Genomic DNA, 24,987 nt, shown 5'->3' on the forward strand with positions numbered 1-24,987 from the left:
CTAATTCAAGAACTAATAAAATAATAGCAATGGGAATTAATAATAGTGATTTTAGGATGGTTATCTATACAAATGAGTTTTAAAATAATTGTTCTTAATTGGGCTGTAATTCAATGGTAGAGCAGTTGCCTAGAACACACAATACCCTGGTTTCATTCTCAACAACAGAATACACACACACACACCTGTATGTACACACATACACACTTACACATATACCACATATACCATACACACACATGCACCATACATACATACATACATACACCACACTAGTGCATACGACACACATATATACATATACACACCACATATATTCACATACACACATGCATGCACGGACATGCTCGCACACACACTCACACAGGTACAGACACATAAACACACATACTCACACACACACACATATACAAACATATTCATACTCATTCACACACATGCATTATAATATGAAATTTATAAGAAACCCTTTTGACCTAGAACTAATGGTGTGATAGCATTTGAAGACATGTAATTAGCAACCAGCCTTCGTTAGCTTCCTTCAAGATATGACCCACACTTCCACAGCGTCCCTTTAACCTCTCATGGGCATGACAAACAGATTTTACTGGGAGCACACCACTCCAAACTTCATGGAGAGTTCGGACAGATTAGTGCCAAGCAGAGCAGAATATCTATATTTACCTCAGTGTAAAATTCACGCAGTGCTGGCAGGTAATTGATAAACGGATTTCAAATGGCAACACCAGCGGTTTCTTCAGCATTACTTGCACTATTCCCATGAGGTATTTCTTACTTTCCAATATTGGATACCAGTTTATAAATAGAACTGATTTATTGGAATATGATTACCTGGTAACATAGACTAGGTCTACGAAAATAAGTTCTGAGGTAAACTCAAAGCAACAAATTAGCTACAAATTGCTTATTGTTTGCCTTCGGAATATATATATATATATATATATATATATATATATATATATATATACACACACACACACACATATACATATATATGTATATATACATATATAAACACACATATACACATACATACAAATATATATATACTGTCTGTGTGTCTGCATGCATGCTAATATTACAAACAACAGAAACTTTAAATTTAAGCTTTGGTTAAAACTAGCTTTCACATTTTCAAATATGATTTCATGAAGTGGATAATTCCTTGTATCTGACTTTTCCTGTTGTCAAAACATCTGGAAAAAAAAAGCAACTGAGAGAAAGGTCTCTTTGGCTCACAGTTTCAAGTACCATCCTTTGTGCCGGGGAAGTCGACGCAGGAGCTTGAAGCTCTGATCATTCTGTGTCTGCAGTCAGCAAGCACAGAGCACTGGGTGCTCGGCTAGGGAGTGGTCTGCCCACAGTGGGCAGGTCTTCTCAGTTATCCCCTACTGGCACGCCTAGAGGCCCTTTCCCCCAGGATACCCAGATCTCATCAAATTGATAATTGAGATGAACTATCCCATCTAAATTAGTTTATATTTTGTACTATGATGTTTGCAAAGGTTTAAAAAAATAATCATACCACAAAAAGCACATGACTGTTCACCCAAAGAAAACATCAAATCATTTGCTCATGGTCCCTGGAAACAGAGTGGGACATGCCTTGTTAGAATGCCTTTCCTCAGTAGGCCCTTAGCTTATTGTTATCCTTCTTACCTTAGTGTGGAATAAAAATGCCATTTTTATGTGTGCATTCTCATAGATTCTCTTAAAAACATAAAGTATTCATTTGAAAGTACCAGACTCATTGAGGTTTCAACAAAAGCATGTTTTAGGATTCTAAGTAATGAGTCTTGAGATAATACAGTGAAACAGAGCCTGGGTTTTGTTGGCCTGAAGGTAGTTAGACAGAAGCGTTGGGCTGAGCAGATTATCATTCCATAATGAGGCAGAGGTCACAGGTTCAAGTCCCGTGTGGGCCAGTAATCTTCCTTTTTCTTTTTACCTTCTGACTGCATGCTAGGTCCATGAAAGAACATGGGTGACCACCGCCTGAGGGGTCAGGCTAGGAAGGAACTGTGCTTCTGTGGCCTCCTGTCTTCCCTTTCCCTCTCAGGCTTAATTTGCATGCATCCATGGGGAAAGCAAGGAAGAAAGGAAATCTAAATTGTAAAAGTCAGATGATGTTAAGCCAGGGAAAGGAGGCTGAAGCCAAGATGGGGGAGCGCTGGCAGACGTTCTGTGAAAAGGGGTCATGACTCATCAGCCATCCAGAAGCTGCCTGCCCCCAGGCAGCTGCTTGGAGCAAGAAAGGAGACTGGTTTTGTGCCATCCTGGTGTTTTCCAGAGCATCCTTTTGGGGGCACTCAGGTACAGCTGTTGGGCCTCTCTTGCCTACCAGCATGGCTTCTGGTTTGTATTAACTCTTAGCTAAAGCTGTGGGAGTGTCCTTCCTTCAGGGTGGGTGGGTGTGGCACCTGCCCCGGCATCACAGAGAGGTGAAGGGCTGCTGCTGAGGAATGACTGCCTTGTGCCACACACCTGTGCCAGCCATTTGCAGACCTGCTACATCCCTGCCCTGGGAAAGGATGGATGGAACCTTGGGGGGTCCCAGGAATGCACTTGAGGTCACAGGGATATACACCAGTAGTATGTGGGTATTCCACACTAGAACTCAGGCCAGGACTGAAGGCGGTCCTTTCCACAACACTGCCATTTTTCTTATTTTTTTCCCTTTCGATGAAAAGAAAAGAAAAACATTGGCTTACTATTCCTTAGTCACCTATTTTAAAAAACGAACAAAAATCCATTTATTGTTTACTTGTTTGGATTAAAAAATTTCAAAAACTACATAAAAGACCAGTAACTTTTGCTAAAAGATTTCCCCATGCTATACATGCAGAGAATGTCCTATTTTTTCCACATGCATTAGGAGTCTTTTTTTTTTTTCCAAAGCATTCCTAAAATTGCCTGTAATCTTCTTCTTATTTTTCCTCATTTGCAGGTTGTTAGTCTGAGAGAGTTAGTGACGGTCTCAGTGGTGGCTCCTGTCACCTGCTGTTCCTCTTCTCTGTGCCATTGCTAGCAATGTTCTTTGCATCCCTGGACATCTGTCAGCTGCTGATGAAGTGAATCGGCCAGAGAAAGGGCTGGACCTTGTTCACCGCGCAGGAAAAGCAATCATTAGGATGGCAAAATCAAATGCAAGGAGGAAGCACATCAATGTACGCCCGAGGAACGTCTGGGGCGACAGGCAGAATCCTGGATCGTAATTTAGGAAGCCCTTCAGATGCCTGATGGGAGATGGTGCCAAGAATTTGTATCTCAACTTCCAGGGGTGGTGGAATCTTCGGGAAGGAGATGGAAAGCCGCTAGCTTCTCTGTCTCTTCTGTGCACACTGTTAAACACAGCAGGGTATCTTCAGGGAGGGCAAGGCTAGGAAGGCAGGAGCCAGGCAGGAGCCCTTCCTCCCAAGGGGTTTAGCGGATGTGGTTTGCAAGACTCTACAAGCAGGGACTCCTCGTCCGCCATCTTGACGGACACAGCCCGAGCACTGCTGTTTTCAGGTACAGCATGTTTTCCTCCTTTACTTACTCCAGAATAAAAGCTTGCCATAGTATTAGGTTCGCTGGCATGCTAAAGCCTCACCCCGCAGGGAAGTAGAAAATGGCTCTTAATTTTCTAAGGAAGGAGCTGTGGTCCCCTGGCTGACCGCCCCTCCCTTCCTCTGTCTCCCGGGTCACTTCCTCCAGCTCAGCATGTTCATAGCTCTCTCCCTTCATTTTGGAGTAGGTTTCTTCATCCAGTGCTGAAGAGGATCTGAAGGCTTCTAGGTGGTTCCGAGGCTAGTAGAAGGGAGTACCAGGGTGGAGTTTCTTCACAAGTCTTGTGTAGGGCTGCAGGTGAGATACTGAAATAAGGTCATTCCAGTGAACACTTCTTTAGTGAAGCCGTTAGAACTTGAATGACTCGGAGCTTTTTAATAATTGTTTGCTTGTCTGACTAGACGGTTCCCTGTCTACAGTGATCTGCCCTTGGATGGGAGCCATCCTGTACCTCGAAGGGGGCCTTCTGCAGTGAGACATGCGGGCAGCAGGGCAGTGGGGGCGATGTTCAGAGGACCACATGTTTTCCTGTGGAGATCAGCAGGCTGCACATTGTGCCCTGCTGGGCTCCGCCTTTGGTGGTGCACAGTCCGTGTCACTGTCACAGTCTCCTCTGCTACTGCCCATTGTCCAGTACACATTGATTTTGTCTCCTCCCCTCTCTCCTCCATCTTTCCTTGTGGTCCTGATCCGGGAAACTGACTGTGTAGTCAGTTCCTTAAAGCGTTTCCTCCTTCCTTGACCTCCCTTGGGCTTGCAGATTCCTGGTCGCTTGGTTTCCTACCTTTCCCTTTCCACTGCTGTCCTTACGCATGGACACCGGATAAAGCCTTTCAATCCTGGAAGACAAGCTTCGGGCTCAGTCTGCAGCTCCGCTCCTGGCTTTGTGGTTGCTCTGGGGAACTTGAACTCCATCCTGTCCTGTGAGCTTGTCATCTCTGTGATGTTGTTATGTCTCCTATTCTCACAGCCATCCTTAGGCCTGATCACCTCAAGAGGAGGCACCAACCCCAGGTATTTCCTTTCCAGTAAGCATCCCTTATTTTTCTAAGCTTTTAAATCAAGGTGTGCACATGCCTTAGTTTAACCTCATGGAGACTTTTAGTCAACAGGTCCAGAGTTTTCTCTTGCCACTGGCCCTTTTCAAATTTGGTATCTTTCTAGTCCAATTCAGATTTGCATTATCCACTACCATAAATGCTGCCTGGAAAACACAGATATTCACAGTCCTGTTTGCCTGACAACTCTGGGGAAACTCTAGGCTTACTAATACGACTTCCATGTTGCATATTGTGGTGGCCCCCATAGGCTCATGTGTTTGAATACTTGGTCTCCAGTTAGTAGACCAGTTTGGGAAGGATTAGCAGGTACAGCCTTGTTGGAGTGGGCATGGCCATGTTGGAGTGGGCGTGGTCATGTTGGAGTGGGTGTGGCCATGTTGGAGTGGGTGTGGCCATGTTGGAGGAGGTATGTCACTGGGGGTGGGCTTTGAAGTTCCAAAAGATTCCTGTGATTCCCAGTGCTCTTTCTCTCTGCCTTGTGCTTGTGGATCAAGACATAATCTTTCAGCTCTTGCTCCACTGCCATGCCTGCCTGCCTGCTAGCTGCCACGATCCGCACCATGATGGGCATGAACTGAAGCTTCAAGCCTCAGATAAACCCTTCTATAAGTTGCCATGGTCATGTTGTTTCTCACAGCAGTAAGAAAGCAACTAACACAAGGATGCACTCTGAACTTGGTTGCTCCTCACTGACAAGACGCAATTGATTTCTGAATCACCCATCACAACTTCCAAACTGATCACACCCTCCAAGCAGAGGTTTAAATTTTCCTTGTGGGTTTATGCTGTCTCTCTAGTGGCACTTTTGCCTTTACTTTCTTCTCAATCTGCTCATGTCCCACCTCCTTTCCCTGGTCACTAATGGCATTTCCACTGACTCTCTGGAAAAGGCTCGGCAGTAAAGTAGTCTGCTGTCAGGGGGCTGACACAAGTCAACTTCCTTCCTGTGGCTGCAGCTCATTGGCACCTGCCCTCCTGGAAAGTGGGCCTGCTGAGGGCTGCCCGAACGTCACAGTCTCTACAGGTGACACTGGCTTTGGGACTCAATTCAAACTTTGGAGTGACTCTACTTATCTGTGATGTTTAAAATCCTTGCTGAGTGGCTGCATTTGTGGTGGAGAGGCTTAGTGACTGAACTGTAGGATAAGTCAGAAAGATCATGAAGCTAAACTCAGCATGTCAGGAGAGGTTAAGAGCACCAGCTGCTCTTGTGGAGGACACAGGTCTGATTCCTTGCACCCTCCTGGTGGCTCACAACCAACTGTGACTCTAGTACCAGGGGGTTTGATGCCCTCCTGGTCTCTATGGGCACTGTGTGGACATGGTGCACAGTTGTACACACAGGCAAAATACCACATACATAAAATGAAAATTAAATTTTAAATATTCTAAAATTCAAAGAGTTTAAGTTTTGTTTTTGAAGGAAGTGGTTAATAGAACTTACTGATTTAGTTGTGTACTTGTGTATGCATGTCCATGTGTGTGAACATGTGTGTACATGTTTGTATGTGTGTGTATGCACATGTGCATATACATGAGTATTTATATGTTTATGCCTGCATGTTCATGTGTGTACACATTTTTGCTTGTTTGTGTATGTGCACGTGTTTGCATATGGAAGCCAGAAATCAACCCCAGGTGTCATTCCTCAGGATACCATCCGCCTTATTTTTTGAGACATGCTCCCTCACTGGCCTGCTGCATTGAGTAGCTGGCCAGTGACGGTGGATCCTCCTGTCCACGCTTCTTGCAGCACTAGGGTTACTACACTAGAGTGTCGCCACACCCAGCTTTCTTTATGTGAGTTCTGAGGACTGAGCTCGGTTCTTTGTGCTTTCACGGCAAGGACTCTAGCAACTGTACTATCTTCTCAACCCTAGTGATTCCTTTTTCATCCAAATCTCAAAATGCCCAAGAAAGATTGGTTAAAAACAGAGGTCACAGAGGAAGAACTAATAGTGGGCCTGCACGTCTGTCATGCAGGAGCCAGCATCTGTGTCAGCCCTATTAAGTCATGTGCTAGACAGATGGACACTATGCTTATGGAAAGGTCCACTCTGTTGCTGTCACCTCATTGTATTGGTGGCCGTAAACAGCAGTTACAGTCAGAAACATGCAATCCCACTTGTTCCAGAACTCTGAGAAACGACCGGATGCCATCATTCTTTCTGTAAGAAGGAAAATCCGGGCTGCTGAGACCAAGTAATCTCTCTGAGGACACCGTGACACACATTAGTGTGAAAGCTTCATCTTGTTACTTGCTGTGAGCTGGAGAGTGCCCCTAGCTCCCTGGAGCCATCATCGCCCTGAGGAAATAGACCCGCTTCGTCTCCAGAGCCTCACTTTAACATGTGTGACACACTGGTGGTCTTGTCACGTTTCATCAGAATGTTATTGTCACTGATTAACATGCCATGTTTATAGCAGTCATTGAAGAAGATGAGATGGTATGTCATCTCTTCTCAGTGGCCCTAAACTTCCCACAGGGAAGACCTGCATCCCCTTGGCCACCACATTTTTCAGCTTCCGCAGCTGCTGAGACTCTTGCCCCAAGACTCATGGGGGAACTGTCGTCCTTTCTCCATAACTACAGTTGACACTCTCATATTTCTCTCTGTTCTCCCCTTATTGACACTGGATGGCGAGGGCCCGAGGACACTCTTTCTCCTCTTTTCCTTCTAACCCATCAGTTTTCACTCCAGGCCACCAGGCTACACACACTGCGCTCTACCATTTATTTCACCGTCAGCTTCTGGCTTCTCCCTCCTCTCTTTCTCCTCCCAGTCCTTCAATGGTTGGCTCACCACTACCCTCTGAATCCTCTCCAGTGAAGGCGGCAGATGAGCTTAGTGTCTACATGGCTCTGCGTCTCAATTCAGTGATATTTAACCTCACTCCTTCTGTCCTCATCCTGACACAGCCAGCCAGCATCCCTGGACTTCTCTTGCCTTCTGTATTTCCTATCAGGCTCTTCCTGCCACACCCTGTATCCAGGATTCAGTCTTCAGCAATTGCTATTTTTTTTTTTTTTTTCAGCCAGCCCATTCCAGCACCCAAAGCCCAAATGGGATGTGTGAGCAATAGCTCTTCTGTGTCTCTCTTCCCTCCCTTTTCCCACCTTTCTGTTTCCTCAGAGGAAGGCATTAAAATCCGTCCCCTAGATCCACGTACTCCTTCATCACTCGGCAAGGAAGAATCTGCAATCTCTCTCCTTCATTTTCCTTCTTCAGTTATGTATTTCTCCAGGACAGTGACTATCATCACCCATGATATATACCGAACATGTCTATATAAAACAACTTATTTTCCCCAGGCTAAAATAAAGTTGATGGGAATTTCATTTTACACCTCTCTCCATACTTAGAATGATTCATAGCACACAGTAGGTGCTCCGTTTTATTTTCTTTCCTATCTTCCTTTGACTGAAAGGACAGAAGGAAGGATGTCTGCCTTTCTAGGACATAGACATCAGTATTATAGTGATGTGCTCTATTGCCATAGCTAATCAGGGTAATATTAATTTTGATTATTGCTTGATTGAATTCCAGGAGAATGCAAAGTGGCCCAACTTGCATGCAAATCTAAGGAGATTATTACAGTTGGCTTCTTTCCCTATTAATTACATAGTGAGTCTGAAACAAATAGGGAAACATTTGCAAATATTGGTGTAAGTTAGAGAGAAGGCTCCATTATCTGAACAGAAGCACCGGGATAACAATTAGTTCTTTTGAGAAGTCTGGAGTTCTCAGTGAAACTGGCTGTGTGGTTAACACAGAGACGACTGTATGGAGGTGCCAGGTAACTAGTGCCTGCAATGCAGGGACACTGACTTAGTTTGGACTTGAATAAACTTATATCTGCTTATGTATATTCTAGAAGCTCATACTATAAGGAGTCAAGGAGGCATACTGTAATGCTAATTCAACGATATGGAAAAGACTCCAATTGCTTCTCCTTCCTCAGGCCTTTCTGATTTTAACTTCCATCAGTTAACAGGCAATTGTGATTTGTCATACACACATACTGTGATGGCCGATCTCACTATCAACTTGACGAGACCTAGGATCACCTGGGAGATGGGCCTCAGCATATGCCTGTGAGGAGTTAACCTTTGTTACATGAATTGAGTTGAGAAGACACACCCACTGTGGGCGGCACCGTTCCCTGGCTGGGATCCTGGACTGAGTGAGTGGAGAAAGAGATCTGAGCAGCAGGAGCCATCCATCCCTCTCTGCTTCCTGACTGGATGCAACATGAGCAACTGCTTCAAGCTTCTGTGCCTCGATTTACCTCCCGTTACCCTAAAAATCGAGAGGCAGAATAAGCCCTTCATCTCCTGGGCTGTTCTTTTCAAGGTGCTTTTTCTCACAGCAGCAAGAAAAGAAACTTAGTTACCTGACAAACATATCCAACCCAGAATCCGTTGGCAGAACTGAGTCACTGCAATTCAAAATGCCTGTTGTGTGCTCAGGGTTGGCAAAGAATGAAGTCCACAGCAGAGTATCAGTTAGGTCTGCCAGCATGGTGCCAGTTATTCAGTGCACGTATAGTAAGGGCAATTTAATGCAAAAATTAACATACTAATATGGACTCTGTAATTTCACAGAAGGATTAAGAGAGGCTTAGCTGTCCCTTGAGTTCCTTGGGGATTAGTTTTAGTATTCCCAGTAGATATGAAACATTGGGATACTTAAGTGAATTCCTTATGTAGAATGCGGAGTAGTATTTACATATAACGTGTACACATCCCCTAGTGTGCTTTGAATCCTCAGATTAGTAATAATGCCAATATGATGCAAACACTATATTACATATTATATACTATTTACAAAATTTTTACTAATTGTTATTGTATTGTTTTTGTGTTGATTTATGTACGTATATGATTTAGGGGCGGGCAATACACATGCCATAATGCATAAGTGGAGGCCAGAGGACAACTTTTAGTGTCAGTTCTCATATTTTACCTTGTTTGCGACAAGGTCCCTTTGTCGCACATGGCTGTGGTAGCTAGCTTGAGAGTTCTGTCCCTCTGCTGTAGGGACACTGAGATTAGCTATTGTGTCTGGCTGTCCATGGATCCTGGAGACTCAAACTCAGGCTGCGCTTGCATGGCAAGTGGGTTTTTATCCTCTAGGCTATCATGCTGGTCTCTTCGATGCTGATTCTTTCCCAGATATTTTCAATCTGTGGTTGGCTGAATCAACAGATACAAACCAAGCAACACAGAAAGCCAGTTTTATCTTAGGAGGTCAAAAGTATAAGCAAGAATACGTGTGTGTGTGCGTACTACCCTTTTTATGTCACATATTCAGCGGCACATAAAGTAGCTGCTATAAAGCATAAGCAACACACTGAGTACAAAGGAGCCTGCGTCCCCACTTGCATCTGTATCAGGAATGTCTCTGCCTATTGATCCCTTAGGCGTAATTCGTCTCTGCATTTATTTGTTCATTTGCCACTACACAGTGCCTGCTTACTACTCCAGTCTTGAGATGAAATACTCTGGCAGGGAGCAGATGTACCAATTAATAACCTGTCGGGTCTGACGGATAGCAGAGGGGGAGGTGTCCTCGCATGTATCCCGGGCATGCCTCGCCTCCCTATTTGAGGGTGCTGTGGGTCAGGAGACACATGCTGCCTCCCCAGGGAGGTCCAAACTGTCTCATTAGCGTCTATCTTTCATGACACTGTGATGCGGCCTTTGAAAGGCTGACTCACCTGCTCTTCTCCAAGAACCCTGAAGTGATGGAGCTCTTTAATCAATGAGTCGGGACAGCCAGCTGCGGGAGAGGAGAATTGATCACAAGAGTGTCACTGTCATTCTGTACAGTAGTTTGTTTCTTACACAACGGTATGGCTACCGACACACAATGCTGATGTTGACAAGGACGCAAATGTGCACCTGGAAACACACATGTCTAACTGGCCACAGAGGAGCCAGACCTTCAAGGAAGAGTTGGCCACTGCCTGGGCACAGAATGACACTCTAGGAGAGACTCGCATGCGACTCCAGCCCGGCCTGTCCCCTGGAATGACCCAGCCTTAAGATAGCGTGGTCCTCCTGGAGCTTATAAATGTGCCCTGACACAGCGTCAAGAGTCTGTGGGGCTGGAAGGGGAGAGCCAGCGACTGGAGGGTCTCACACATTGACTGAGGGCTATTTCCTGACCAGCTGGGCTAAGGCTTAGGAATGGAGGCAGAACCACCAAGCATCCTGTCCTTGCAGGATCTGCTGAGGTTTAGAGACTTCCGCTGCCCTCCAGTTCTAACCCATCCTTAACTCTTCAGGCTTCCTTATTGTCTTCATTTAGTCCTAAAATGAAATAAATAAATTACATATGCAAACTTACATTTAGGGATGTACACATCTATAAACGCTTAGTATCAGCTAAAACATGTCCTGTCTTTACTTCCTCAATGGAATTATTCCACGGTGTTAGGTTGTAGCCATTCATAAGATTAACTCCAGAAACAAAATGGATATTAAAAACCTGTTCCTCTGAGATAAGACCCATGGATGGCATAAATTCATTGGCATTTCCATTAAGGAAATTGGATGAGTTCATATGCAGAGCACATCAAAGAAGCTACTGAGCCGATTCTCCTTCACTGGGCACCAGGGGGTAAGCAAGGTGGAAGGGACTGAGAGGGGTTTCTGGGTGAAGGTAGGTTAAGAAATATCGGAACTTGCCTTCCCATAGGTGAAGCTGTCCTGTACACGAGTGTTTGTGTATTGTTCTAGGTAGAAGGTCGGGCAGATTTACACTGCAGGCTCGTGAACAGAGGTGGCCACGAAGGGCTCAATATTGACACAGGATATTGACGGGGATTTGGTATGATGGTAATTCCACGTGTCAACCTGACTGGCCACTGTGATACCTGGAGAGGAGGCGAAATGGATGCTTCTAGCATCTGAATTGGTGGACTGAGCAGAGCAGGCCTGCCGTCTATCACCTAGGTGAGTAAGCATCACATCGCTCCTCCCGGCACTGGACACGAGTGGCGTGAGAAGATGGGAAGGATGAAGCCTTCTGGGCCTGGGCCTGTTGGACCCTGGCCCAAAATGTTGGACCCTGGCCCAAAATGTTGGACCCTGGCCCAAAATGTTGGACCCTGGGAGTCCAATTCGGGAAGGGGGTCGCCGTGAGAAACCACTCAAATCACACCAGCTGAGAGGTATAGGTAAAGTTTATTACTGACACACCAGAAAGTCCCAATTGTTGATGTGTCAGGGTCCCTCAGCACTCAGGAGGCAAAGGACCCCGAGTAGCTGTTACAGGCTAGTTTTAAAGGCTAAAACCACAAAGCAGGTGGGGTTGCTTATCACTGGAATCCATATGGATATTAGGACATCTGGCCTCGGGGAACTTCTTGTGAGGGCGTCTGATATCTGTAAATTTGTATGTAACTATTCTGGGAATTAGGGTGGAACTCTTGAGGTTAGCAGTTCCAAGAACTGGGAGAAGCCTCTGGGGTCAGAAGTTTAGGTTTTATAGTTTCTCAGGCCATGCACCTTTTCTTGCCCTCAGACCTCAGAGGCTCTGGTGTTCAGTCCTCTGACTTGGGGCTTGGGTCAGCCCCTGCCCCTACTCTTTTCTCAAAGTGAATTTCTTTCACAATTGTACCACACCTTCCTGGCTCTCTGGCTTGAGAGGGCAGATTGATTTCTCAGCTTCTATCCTCTATCCAGTACATCTCCTGCCGTGTGTTCCGTGATGGGGAATCTTCAGTGCCAATTTGACTGGATTTTTGACTCAGCTAAATCACCAGCCACTGGGCAGTTCCGCCAGAGGCTCTCCTTGTAGCCACAGGCCGGTTGTAACTGTGAAGAGCGCCCTCTAGTCACAGCTCAGATAGAAGGACATGCAAAAGGGAAGCTTCTGCTCTTTGCCTGCGTGCCCTCGCATTTGCTGGCAAATTCGTTTGCCCTGTGGCTGCTGTGTGTCCTTTAGAGGTGTTAGGATCTACTTCTAGAAGCTTCCAATGTGGACTGAAGGCCAGAGACTCTTCAGTTCCACATTGGAAATACTGAGATACCCAGCCTTGTGGACTGAGCAAATCCCAGGTTCTCAGCCTCTTCAGTGTGAGCCGGTCATTGCTGGATTACCCACTCCACGTCCTGTAAGCCATCTAATAATTTCTCTGTGTGTGCATGTGTGTGTGTGTGTGTGTGTGTGTGTGTGTGTGTGTGTGTGTGTGTGTGCACGGCATGCTCATTACATCAGCTCTGCCCCTTTGGAGAACACTGACTAATATGGTAACCCTCCAACACATGTCTCCTACTGGTTCTGTTTTTCTGAGACACCAGAGTACTTGGGCCAGCCCCAATTCTGAATTTCTAAAGCCATGGCAAGCCATTGGGACACATTCTAGTCTTGGATATTGTACAGCAGCTTATAGAGAAAAAGTGGTTTATAAAAATTCATTCAGATAGTACGGGGGATATTTTTTTTTTTAATAAAGAAAAATAAATGGAAGACTCAAGGCAAATAGTTTTGGTAGAAACATAATAAATTAGTTGCCACAGTCATGTCCAGTACCATGGAGAAAGACATTTGGCTTCTTGAAGAGAAAGCTGAGTGGGTCTCTAGGCGGAGGCCACCCCGGAGTGTTGCCCGTGTGCAGCATTGCCCGTGAGGAGCATTGCCCATGAGGAGCATTGTCCATAAGGAAGGCAGTGCTTGAGAAGCTGCTGACTTCCGGCATGCTGCTCTGAAGGACAGCTAAGGAACTAGTGAAGGTGGGTGTGCCATCTGATTGATGGTGTGGCTGAGAAGCGCTATGGAGACCCGGCCACATGTCAGCCTTCCTACTTCAGGCCTCTTCAGGAGCAAGGAGTGCTGGCTGAGCTCTCTGAAATGATGATAGGAACAGAGGTGGACACAACACAAGGGTGCACTGTCATGGAGGTTTTATAATCCTGGGGTCTGCGACTAAGGGGAAAGGGCAGGAAACTGGGGGGCGGTACATAGCCCAGGGTGGCAGGTGGAGATAGAGGACTGGTACAGGTACTCAGGAGCCTGACCATGTCAGTAGAACATCAGCACCTGCCACATTAAATTAATAGTTTGCCTGTTCTGAGCTTATACTTTCATTTACATTTAATTTTCAGGTTTTTATTTTGGCCCTTTAGTTACATAAGCATAAAATATTTATGTCTCATTTTATATCTAGTTATACATTTAAAATATTATCATGAAAATAAATCTATCCAATCTAAGAATTTTAGATTCCTTTTTCTCCTTTATATGTGGTTGTTGACACCACTCAAAATAGAGAAGAAAAATGGTCTTAACTTATTTTTATACCAGATATGACAAGAAACAGAATTTAAAATTAGCTTGCCTTCAGAATTTCTATGCTGGTGCTCTCCTAAGGCTTGAGTAAAGGACTGATGTCAATGATGGCTCAAAGATAAGCATCCTGTGCTGGCAATGTCACAATTACCCTAAGCACCTGAGAGGCACCACAAACTCTCACAGACAAGGATGGGTACAGTGTATATTGAGGAGTAGCTAGAGTCAAGGTCTTTGAGTCAGGCATGGAGTAATACACACTGGCTGTGCCCAACATGGGGGCATAAATTAAGGAAGTGACAGGTATGGGCTTAGTGTAAAGATGGCGATTAAAATGCAAAAAGCTAGAAACATACAACAGGTGCACAGAATATCGGTGTAGGGCATGTGGGATTTGGTGGATAAAACTGTGTCAAGTTCTAACTAAAATGCCACGAGGAGAGATAGTTTTAGGGGATGAGACACATTCCCAATGGCAAGAAACACTCACAAGGAATCTGTTGGACCTCTAATTTTACACAAGGTCACCACGAGCCGGCAAAGAAAACATCTGCAAGGCTCTGGGCTCTGTGGCAGATGTTAGCTACCCTTGTGACCAAGGATGTGGATCTGCTACTAGTCTCCCCACCTTGCTTTCAAGTCTTCTCCTCACCTCAGTTCCTACCAATATGCTCATTAGTGAGGACACACATGTTCCCATTGCAGCGCTCTGACACTCACAAAGAAACTCACCAGTCATCGGGGCATCTTTTTTCTGCATGTTATTTGGGTTAATGGGAGTCAGGAAAGATTGGGAAGGAGCTGAAAGAGGAAAATGTGGGATGGGTTCTCAACACATTATTTCCCCCCATTCATCCCAACCCATCCCTTCCCAGCTCCCTCAAAGGCCCAACTGACACTTTCTTCCTTCTCCTCCATTTGTACTGCTCTGGATTTGTTCGACTGTATATTTAAATATTTCTTCTTAGCAACCCGACCTTGAGTACAGGCACTGCCCGGTTCTCTGGCCTTTTCTAGTCACCTGATTTTCTGAAAAGAATAGCTTGCAGCCACTGCCACAATTATACACAGCAAATAGATGTAATCCAGCCAGCGTCACCATTGGACACAGCAAATATGGGCATACATTACAACACAGCATAGTGTACAGCCACTGTCACCATTGGACACAGCAAAAATAGGCACACATTACAACAACACAGAATAGCTTATGGCCACTGTCAGCATTGGACACGTTACAGTCAGGAGATATTGAATTGGGGGCTTCCTACCCTCTGACCCAAGCTTTTGCCTGGCTGGAGCTCTGGTTCTGTTTCAGCTACTTTGTTTCTTGGTGGATGGTGTGGATATGCAGCTGAATAAATATGCTATTGTAAGTGCCGTTTCTTTATCATAACGTCTGCTTTGAACTGCTGTTCTGAATGCATATAAAAGAAAGCAAGATGCTTTGCAAACACGAGATGGATTTAAAAAAAAAAAAAAGCACAATTATTGCTAATGACATTAGCGCTGTTCCCGTATCTAATGCTACTCATCTTAAAATGTTTTCTCTCTTCAAAGGAGAAGCAACTATTGGGAAAAAAAAAAGAAACCCACCACACCATCTATCATGCCAAGAAGCAATGGTGGGGCTTCTGGATTCCCAGTTCTGAAATGTTGCATGTTACCGCATTCATCCTTACAAGAACAATGGTCTGGGAAAACTAAATATCAACCACTTTTCTTGGGCCCGTAGGAGAACTGATGTCACTGGGTAAGACACCCATTACCATCTGGAGAGACAGGCCAGATATGCCAGCCCGGGTCATAAGCTGTTAATTCTTATCTTCCCCAGGGGGAAGTGTGGAGTATTTAGGTGTGAGAAACACCCTGGAGACCAGGCACCTATGGATAGACTTTTCTGGTCTGTGCTCCAGGGGCTTCTGAGGATCTGTGGCTCTCTCTAATAAAAGTCTTTTTAGTGAAAAGGACTCAAGATGTCCCTATTCCCCTAGCCTGTCTGGCTCTACTGGGGATGGGGGTCGGGGGACAGTCAGTAAGAACGAAGGAATCCTGCATCTATGGATAAGGGCTGGATATCACCACAGAAGCAATTTTGAAGGTTAAAGTCCCAGGTAATAGCTCCTCACAGAGACTTACAGACAGAACTGTAACTCAAAGATTATAATCCATCCCCATTCACACCAAATTCCACTACCAACAGGATTCCAATAGACTTAGCGTGGATTCTAGCTGAAAGAGCACCAAGGCACAGAAGAAGAGGGCTTAAGAATCCCAGAGATGGGCTGGAGATACAGATCAGCAGAAGAACACTTGCCATCATGTGAGAGACCTTGGGTTCTATCCAGTTCCCTCCTCAGAATAGGAAGGAGACAAACACCCAGGATACTGAACCCAGAGGATTCTGAAACCTCTGCTACCAGCAGGTGCAACCCATGAGTCATGGCCCGAGTCAAAGGCTGTTTAACCCCTATCTTCACATCAAAGGCCTAGTAGATACCTCAGTTCCCAATTCCCCAAATACCATGTCCGCATTTCATCAAGAAATCGAAGCCACACTAACAGGCAAGGGAAAACACAGCCCAAAGAGACAAAACAGATACGGGAGACTGACTCAGGCAGGACACTCATGGTGGAATTACCATCAACCATTTTGAACAAAGTTTAATGTATCAAGAGTGATAATGAAAAAGTGGACTGCATGCAAGAACAGATGTGACACAGCAGGGTTGGGGGCTCAGACGCAGCCAAGCACGGTGAGGGAGGAATGAACATTGTGGATGGGCAGAAGTTTGAAGGAAAGTCAAAAGAAGCTTGCCAAGTTGAAATGGAAAGAAAAATAGGAACACCTAAGAGCCAGGAGGACATCTCTAAACTCTGAAAAGCAGGAATGGCTATAAAGAGACAGCTGTCTCCTTCCCATGGAGAGAGCGGGACCCCGGCCTGGGTGGAAGCCTGATGTTCTGGCTGGGCAGGTCACTCACCTGGCTAAGGGCCCATCATCAGGGATCACACTGTCTTCACTAAAAGGAAATGATTCTCCCTTAGGAGACGTTCACTGCTATGGGGACACGGAGAGGCACAGTCACTCCACTCTAATACCACAAAGAGAACGGAGATACTGTGTAGGAGGAACACTTCAAATGATGAGTGAGAACTTCCCCAGACAAGTGGCAGATGCTCTGTTTGTCTCTTTTCTTATTTCTACTGAAGAAACTGAAGGAATGTATGGTTTACTAGTCCAGAGGATGCAGCCTGTTGTGGGAGAAGGAAGCACCTATGTTCGAAAGGCATGTCTAGTTGAGTGGCAGAAAAAGAAAGTGACAAATCAGAGAAGATTTGACAGAATAGGATACATCCAGTTTTCGAGAAGAGAGAGGAAAGGGATGCTACTTAATGGCAGAGAGGGAGAGGGAAGGAGGGAGGGAGAGAGACAGACAGACAGACAGAGAGAGACAGAGAGAGAGAGAGAAAGAGAGAGAGACAGAGAGAGACTGAGACAGAGACAGAGACAGAGAGAGACAGAGAATAGGAGCTTAAAAAAAACCCAGGGGCAGTAATAGAGAGACAGGTTGCAGAGAGAGAGAGAGAGAGAGAGAGAGAGAGAGAGAGAGAGAGAGAGAGACAGAGAGAGAAGAGAGAGGAGAGAGAGCGAGAGGGAGAGAGAGAGGAGAGAGAGAGAGAGAGAGAGAGAGAGAGAGAGAGAGAGAGAGAGAGAGAGTGCTCAGGTGAAGACCAATTGAGCCAGAGAATGAGAAAAAGCCAGAAGATTGGATTGGAGCAGATTGCTGGGTTAGTTTGAGGCCAAGCAGAGCAATTCAGAGGCTGAGAGAAGCCAGATTAAATAAGTCAGATGGGAGAGGAGTTTGAGCCAGAACACCTGAGTTAGACCACCCAGCCCAGAGCTCAGCAAGAACAAGAAACAGTGAGCTTATTAAGCAGTAAGTCTCAGAGGCTGAAAGCATTCTAGACCTAGGTTAGATTGTATGGAGGCTAGAAGCTTCCAGGACTAGGCCTAGGTCAGCAGGAGGCAGTGAGCCTGCGAGACAACAACTGAAGCAGGCGAACACAAGTTCCTTTTACAGGAGCGGGCTGTGGTGGTTTGAATGAGAATGAGCTCTACAGATTCATATAGTTTAAAACTTGCTCCCCAGCTTCAGAAACATTAGAGGGCATGGCTTGGAGATTTCCCAGGACCTGTGCCATTACCAGCCCCAGTCTCTCTTCTCTTCTCTCTTCTTCCTCCCTCTCTCTTCTCTCCTCTTCTCTTCCTCCTCCTTTCTCTCTTTCTCACTCTCCCTCTCCTCCACCCCTCTCTGTCTCCTCCCTCTCTCTGCCTCATCAAGATGTAAGCTCTCAGCTCCTGCTCCAGCACCATACCTGTCTGCTTGCCACCATGCTTGCTGATACAATGGTCATGGACTCTAACCCCCTCAAACTGCAAGCCCCAAATAAATAATTTATTCTATAGGCTGCCTTGATCATGGTGTCTTATCCCAGCAATATAAAAGTAACCAAGACAGGGGCTTTAATTGGAAATGGAGAAAAGAGGTCAATACAGAAGGAGAGTGAGGGTAGAAGGACAAATACACTAAAGATGTTTGAAAAAGCCTTAGGTAACGTACAAAATTGTGTTTACCTAAAATTGCATTACACACATAGACACATACACACAAACACAAACATATATGTATATAATCTTAAATCAAGTTATGACATGGGCTAACAATACTCCCCACAAGAGCCATAGACTAACAAAAGCCCCAATACCAAGTGTGAGAAATCTCCTTTCAAGTTGTTCGTCAAGGTAGCCCAGAAGGCTCCCAAGACATTATAGGCTATTGCTAGTATACTTAGTTGCCTCCCAGAGGTTGAAGGTAAGTGCTTATTACTGAAGACATCACACACTTAGGAAACAGACCTTGGATGACTTAAACTGGATGTGACCTGAAAGCCTCCTTCCTGAAGGTGGTATACAAGCTGCCAAGGGAGGGTAGTAAATTAAATAACAGTTTTATTCAGCTGTGATGCCTAAGAAGCATAGCAATGAGCTGCATGCCAAGCTATCCCTGTAGGTGCAACAGTGGCAGTCACATCTCGGCAGTAACCAATGGTATCCACTTAGAGTTAAGGCTTGCTCAACAGGAGGAAAACTATGCCTGGTACTGGAAACCTCGCCAACTACTCAGGGCTAGGAAAGTCATGGGTCTTAGAGGGGAACCTATGACGCCCACTTTACTAGACCAGTATAAATCCTGATACCCACAGCTAAGTGTAGCTCTCACCCTTCATCAAAGAAACTTTTCTTTGCAGCAGGTAGAGACCATCACAAAAAGCCACAAATGGTCAAAGTGCAGTGAAAAACTCTTGGTGCCAAGGCTCAAGGAGCATCTCTGAAGAGAGTGGAAAGATTGTAAGAGCCAGAGGACCAGGAAGTCTGGTGTGAGATTATGTCTCTTAGAGACAGAGAAGTCACGTCTACAACACTTCGGCAATATGGCCGCCTAAGCAAGACCTGAACAAATACAATAGTCATGCTTATGTGGAAGAGGGCAATCTCACTGGGCCCCTCCCCTAAATGCAGAGCTATAGGCAGCTAAGGGATGCTCAGAGCATGAGGATTAATCTTTCCTATGGTGAGCCCCCTATTTAATTATCCAATACCAAGTGGCCATTCCTGAAATCAAGTGTACTCAGGCAACAGCGAATGGACTTGGCAGGTTACAGTTATGTGTGTGTACATATAGATACAGATATCAATAATAATAAAAAAGAGGCCATCGGTATCAACTGACAGGGAGTAGGGGTGATGAGGGGGGTTGGAGGTAGAAAAGGAGGAGAGGGAAATGTCTTAATTATATTTTAATTAAAAAATTTAAAAACAACAGATCATAACAATGCTTAGGAAGATATGGTTAATGTATATATTTATGGCACTGTCTTCTAACTGCAAAAGAGAGCTTTGAAAAGCACATGACTTTATATGACTTAACAAATCTTGGCCCAGGTTACAGATTAAAAAATGATTTTTATATCACATGGCAAGCAAGCAAGACTTTGTATGTATATGTGTGTGTGTGTGTGCACGTGCACTGTCATATGTGCGCATCCATATGCATGTGCACATGTGCCATTTCCTTATGGGCTACGCCAAGACAGGACTAACCTCAGGAGCAAAGTGGTACTTACAGCAGAGGACCGAGGCCAGCCTTGCAGAGATGACACAGGTGGGAGCCCACTGTGATGAACAGTCACTCAGACCATTGTTGAAATGTCAAAAGAGCTTTCCTAATACAGCCGCAAGGCTGCCCGATGCAGTCTGGTGATTCTGTTTATATCAATGGCGATCAGAGTGAAATTTGGGATTTCACAGACTTGCTAGTGTTTAGTTGTTCAGTGGTTGTACAGAGGGTACCTAACTCGTAACACCGTTCTGAAGAGTGACAGATCTTGCACTTGGGTTGACCTCTCCTTCAGCATGGAATTACTACTCCCAGAATCCCTGACATAATGCCTGACAGACTGTTTCCATGCTCCGAGGACTGAGGCCAGAGGCCTTCTAACAAATTCCATTTTTAGTAGCAAAGTGTTCTTATTATTAGAAAGGGTTTTCTAGACACTAATTCTACATGCAGAGCAACTAAAAACACATCCATTTTTTTTATGCCACCATTCCACGCCTTTTGCCTGAGACAAATGTGCAATTTTCCTGAGATCATCTGGATGGACTGCGCACACAGGAAACACCAGATGCTCACGTCCCTGCCCCGTCTCCGCCTCTCAGGCTTGACCTGGGGGTGAGCAGCATTCCCCACTGAAATGCGGTGGCCAGGAAGTCGGCTATTGGCTGTCTCCATGTGTGCTCATGGGCTTAGTGTCAGATACTGGAGCTAGACCCTGGCAGTGATGTCATGGAGCTTCACTCTGAGAGGTCTCTGAGAGGGATTTCCGTGCCTTTGTGTGGCCAGGCATCCTGGACCACAGCTGCGTTCACATTTCACATTAACATCCCTCGGCTGCTGTCTGCCTGCCCTGCCTATGTAAAGCATTCTACCTTGGCAACCTACTGTAAACTCTGAAGCGGGTAGCCAGACCCATGCTAGCACAGACCTCTGGTCTGTTGGTGCAGAGCACGCTGCCACAGACTATGCCTTACACAGAGAGTTTTGAGTTAACAGAACACGGCTCCTTTTATCCATCTCTCTTATTCTAGTCTTAGGTAAGATCTTCCTAGGGGCCCCTCGCACCAGCACCAGAAGACTGAAGCAAACCTCCCGCCACTAGTTTCCTCCTATACATTAAAATCCACACCCCCACTTTCCCACATTAGGAAGTCACAGACCACCTGCCTCTCGCTTCCTGAAATTTGCTGGTCTTTTTTGAAGAGAACATACAAGGCACAGCCAGTTTTCATGACCCATCCTGTGAGGGGGATGTGCAGGTAAACTAATTTTTCTCTTGCTCACTTGTCTTTTGTTAAAGCTATCTGCTGATTTGTGTGCTTATTGGGGGGGGGGGGAGATACTTCTTCCCTGATAGCAGCGATATTTTCTGTCTGAATATTTAAAAGTTCTATATGAACAACCTGTCAAACTTGTTTTGCCCTTTGACAAATAAATACGTCTGCAGGAGAGCGTGAAAGGTGACCGCGCTGTTTTTGTTTTCCGACCCTGGACTTCTTGTGAGCTGCTCCTCAACAATGCTGGACTGCATAGCAGACCTGACCCTTGGCTCTCTTTCTCCTCTGCTAGCTCCCAGCCCCTTCAGTCCTCAACAGGCTTGGCACACACCTTTAACAGATCCAAACCGCCTTTGGCCTAGTCTTTCACTGAGAGCCCAGACTGGCCACTGCTTTCAGGAGGGAAAGCCAGGTAAGGGCTTCTGGGTTGGCTGTGGTGACAGTAAGAAGGGCTTCGCTTTGGTGCACTGGGCTTCTGAGGGAGGCTTGAGGGTAAAGGACTGAAGGGCTCTTTACAGGGGCCTTTCTGCGTAGGTAACTGCTGTAGCGCCCTCTGCCGGTCATCACTCTTCCATTGGGTTGCAGAACCTCACATTGGCTCAAATGCCCCTTCTGAAAGTGCCTGTCTAGGTTTCCCTTCATTTTGTCTTTTTGGTGGCCTTCTCTTTCTCTTTATATCACTCAATTACTGCTGTGCCCGCAGCCCTCTACGGTTCCCGGTAGCTCTCTCCCGGTAGTTCAGGCACTGAAGTACTGTGGTGGTGCTGCTGAGCCCAGCAGGTCTCTGGGTATGAACTAAACACTGCAGCTGTGTGGTCAGCTAGCATATTAACGTCAAGAAGCCCCACAGCGAGCACATGCGCTCACTGGCCAATGAGAGCCTTCATTCACCTCTGGTTGGTTCTTCAAGATGTCATATTCCCGTGTTCCTTCGTAGCTGCTCACATTGCTTTTGTGTGTTTGTAAAGTTTTATGATTGTTGCAGTTGATGGCTAAAGTTCCTATCAATCCATTGCTTCTCAAAATTTAGATTCAGTCTTTCCTCACTTAACAACGTTAGACAGACTCTTTCTCTCTCATTCTGAAATCTGTCTTCTTCCACGTTGATTTCCCTCCAAAGTGCCTCCCAGGGACTCTGAGATTTCACACACAGGTTCTTTGGAGATCTTTCAGCCTTGGCTTTGTGTGTTCCCCACTCTACTCTCAGTTCACAGGGGCACTGTTTGGCCTCAGAGCATATGTTCTGAACACAATGCTTTGTTTTGCTCAGGGAAACAGGGGCACAGCCACCCAGAAGCCGACACAGCTCTCCTTCCTGGGGATAGGATTGGGGGTGGTGGTGGGGATGGGGGAGGGTGTGGGGATAGGGGTAGGGATAGGGGTGGGGATGGGGGTGTGGTGCGGGTGGGCGTGGGTGTGGGGTTGGAGTTGGGGGTGGTGGGGCTGTCCTTCTGGTCTCTGCCTCTTTTCCTTTGTCTTAATGCAGTTTTGAGGCTCATTTTTCTGTCTGTGCTTATCTGACCTGACTGCTCAGCACATGCTGGCTTAGCCAGTTGCCAGGCTTTGTGCTCTTTATTCATGGTTTTGACCTTTCGTCTCCAGAACCATTTCATCTGTTCAGTTGGTTGCAGATATAAATAAATTGCATCCATGGTACTAAAGCAAACTAAGTTTGTTTTTTTGTTTTTCCCACTTTGTTTTTCGTACCAGGAACTGAAGCTAAGGCCTCACAGTGCCAAACACCGCAGTGCTTAGTGGAGTCTCCAGGAGAAACTGCTAAATGTTGTGATGGATTCTCACCAGGTTTTCCAGACTGGCCTGGAGCTCAATCTGCAGCCCAGGCCTGACATTTCTGATCCTTCTGCCTCAGCCTTCTGAGTGGCCCTCTGAACTGGCTGACTTAGACACTTTTCAAAATGAAATGGAGACAGTTTAATGTGAAAAATGGCAAATTTGAAACCGTTCTCTAGTTAAGTCAGTAACTGTAATCCACAACTAAAGGTGCTAAGTTATCTAGCAGGGACTCCTCTGTGAAGTTAAAACAACAACCCTAACACTGAAATGCAGGACAGAGCTTGGAGGGATTAACCCAACTAGGGGAACTGCATTCAGAAAACACATGCATTGAGAACTGCTACCAACTGACTGGGCCTTCAATCCCTACTTTTTCCCTCTCTTTAATTTTCTTGCAAATCATCACAGGGGCAATTGTGATGTCCTTTGGGTTCGATGGAAAACCGTGTGCTCCCAGGCTTGGGATAAAAATGGGAATGGATTCATCTCTCTGATGTGCCACTGGCACAGGCCACATGACACAAATAATCTGCAATTTGCAGATCACTGCTGTTTGGTGTGAAATGCTTTGAGGATTAATTTCTCTCTTGGCTACAGCTTAGAATCCCTGACGTAGGCTTGGTGCTGACAGTTAGCTTCTATTCTTCCCTTAAGGACAACTTTGAAAAGAAATCTAGCTAACAACAAAATGACATGAAAAATAAGTGGCGATCCAAGGTGATCAAAGTCAGCACAGCGAGATAGAGTGATGACCTTGACACGCAAGCCAGGGTGGGGCAGGCCGCATGGACAAGCAGAATCTGAGTACGTGGGTGCCTTGAAGCTTCCGGTGAGTCAGCTTGATTGGGGTCTCTGTGCACTTGGCTCAAATGGCCATTTCTGATTTAGTTGAGAGTGAGACTCAACAGAATCCGTGGAAAACTCACTGAGGTGTCTAGACCAATCAGTTGTGTTAAAAATGACTTTGCGGAATCCAATTCAAAGTATTGCTATTTTGGTCAATAAAGCCAAGACTGTCTTAATGATCCTTTGCTGCTGATAGCTTCATGTTTACATTGCAAAGGAAGATTTATTCATTGCCTTTCAATAGCCAGCACTTGACGAATCTCAAGTGAAGAGTCTTGGAGTAGACACCTTTCACTGAGCAAGTTATTACCGGCTACACATCTGAGGGGAATGCATAGTTGCACAAGAAGAGGTTATACTGCAGCATTGTTTTCTAACCAGAGCAACCACAAAAGGAAAGAAACATCAGCGGCATCTGTCAATAGAAGTGAAAAACCACTCAACAAATGCCTGTGCAACAGCCGCTTAGTGCCAGCACTACTAAAGGACCTGGGTTATATAAGTTAGAAGGAGGAGGAAGAAGAGGAGGAGGAGGAAGAGGAGGAGGAGGAGGAGGAGGAGGAGGAGAGAGAAGAAAATAGTCAGATGTTCCCTATGGAACACGTGCTCTAAAGGGGAAAGAGACAATGTCGCTAATGGGCAGGAACATTATCTCTGCAGGGCTGGGGACTGAGACCAGGGCCCACACGCCAGGCAGGTGCTACTGGGGGGTAGCTGCAGAGTCAATAGGTACATAGCTAATATAATTTTAGGGGGCCATGAGCATAATCTAGAAGGAAAAATAAAATGCATGTTCTAGGGGACAAGTGCAGGGCAGGAGAAGGTGTGTGAGAGCTCCTTTTTTGAGGGAGCTGATGAAATGGATCAATGGTTAAGAGTTTTGCTGCTACCCTTGGAAAGGACCCAAGCTTGGCTGCCAGCACCCATGACACCATGACAAGTGGCTTGCAATTACATG

At 45.7% G+C, this 24,987-nt stretch overlaps 1 protein-coding gene across 2 annotated transcripts in view; it reads right to left on the reverse strand.

The window, feature by feature from the left end:
• Prkn (parkin RBR E3 ubiquitin protein ligase) overlaps positions 1-24,987 on the reverse strand; it is a 1,140,959-nt gene that overhangs the window by 184,732 nt on the left and 931,240 nt on the right. The window contains exon 8 of one of the 2 annotated variants that reach the window (XM_051164341.1): positions 10,353-10,414. The exons of the other annotated variant lie outside the window; for it this stretch is intronic. Within the exon in view, the coding sequence (XP_051020298.1) occupies positions 10,353-10,414 (62 nt within the window). The remainder of the gene's footprint in view (positions 1-10,352; positions 10,415-24,987) is intronic. 2 annotated transcript variants of the gene reach the window in all.

Source organism: Acomys russatus, chromosome 21, assembly GCF_903995435.1.
Source record: "Acomys russatus chromosome 21, mAcoRus1.1, whole genome shotgun sequence".
Taxonomy (NCBI): Eukaryota; Metazoa; Chordata; class Mammalia; order Rodentia; family Muridae; genus Acomys; species Acomys russatus.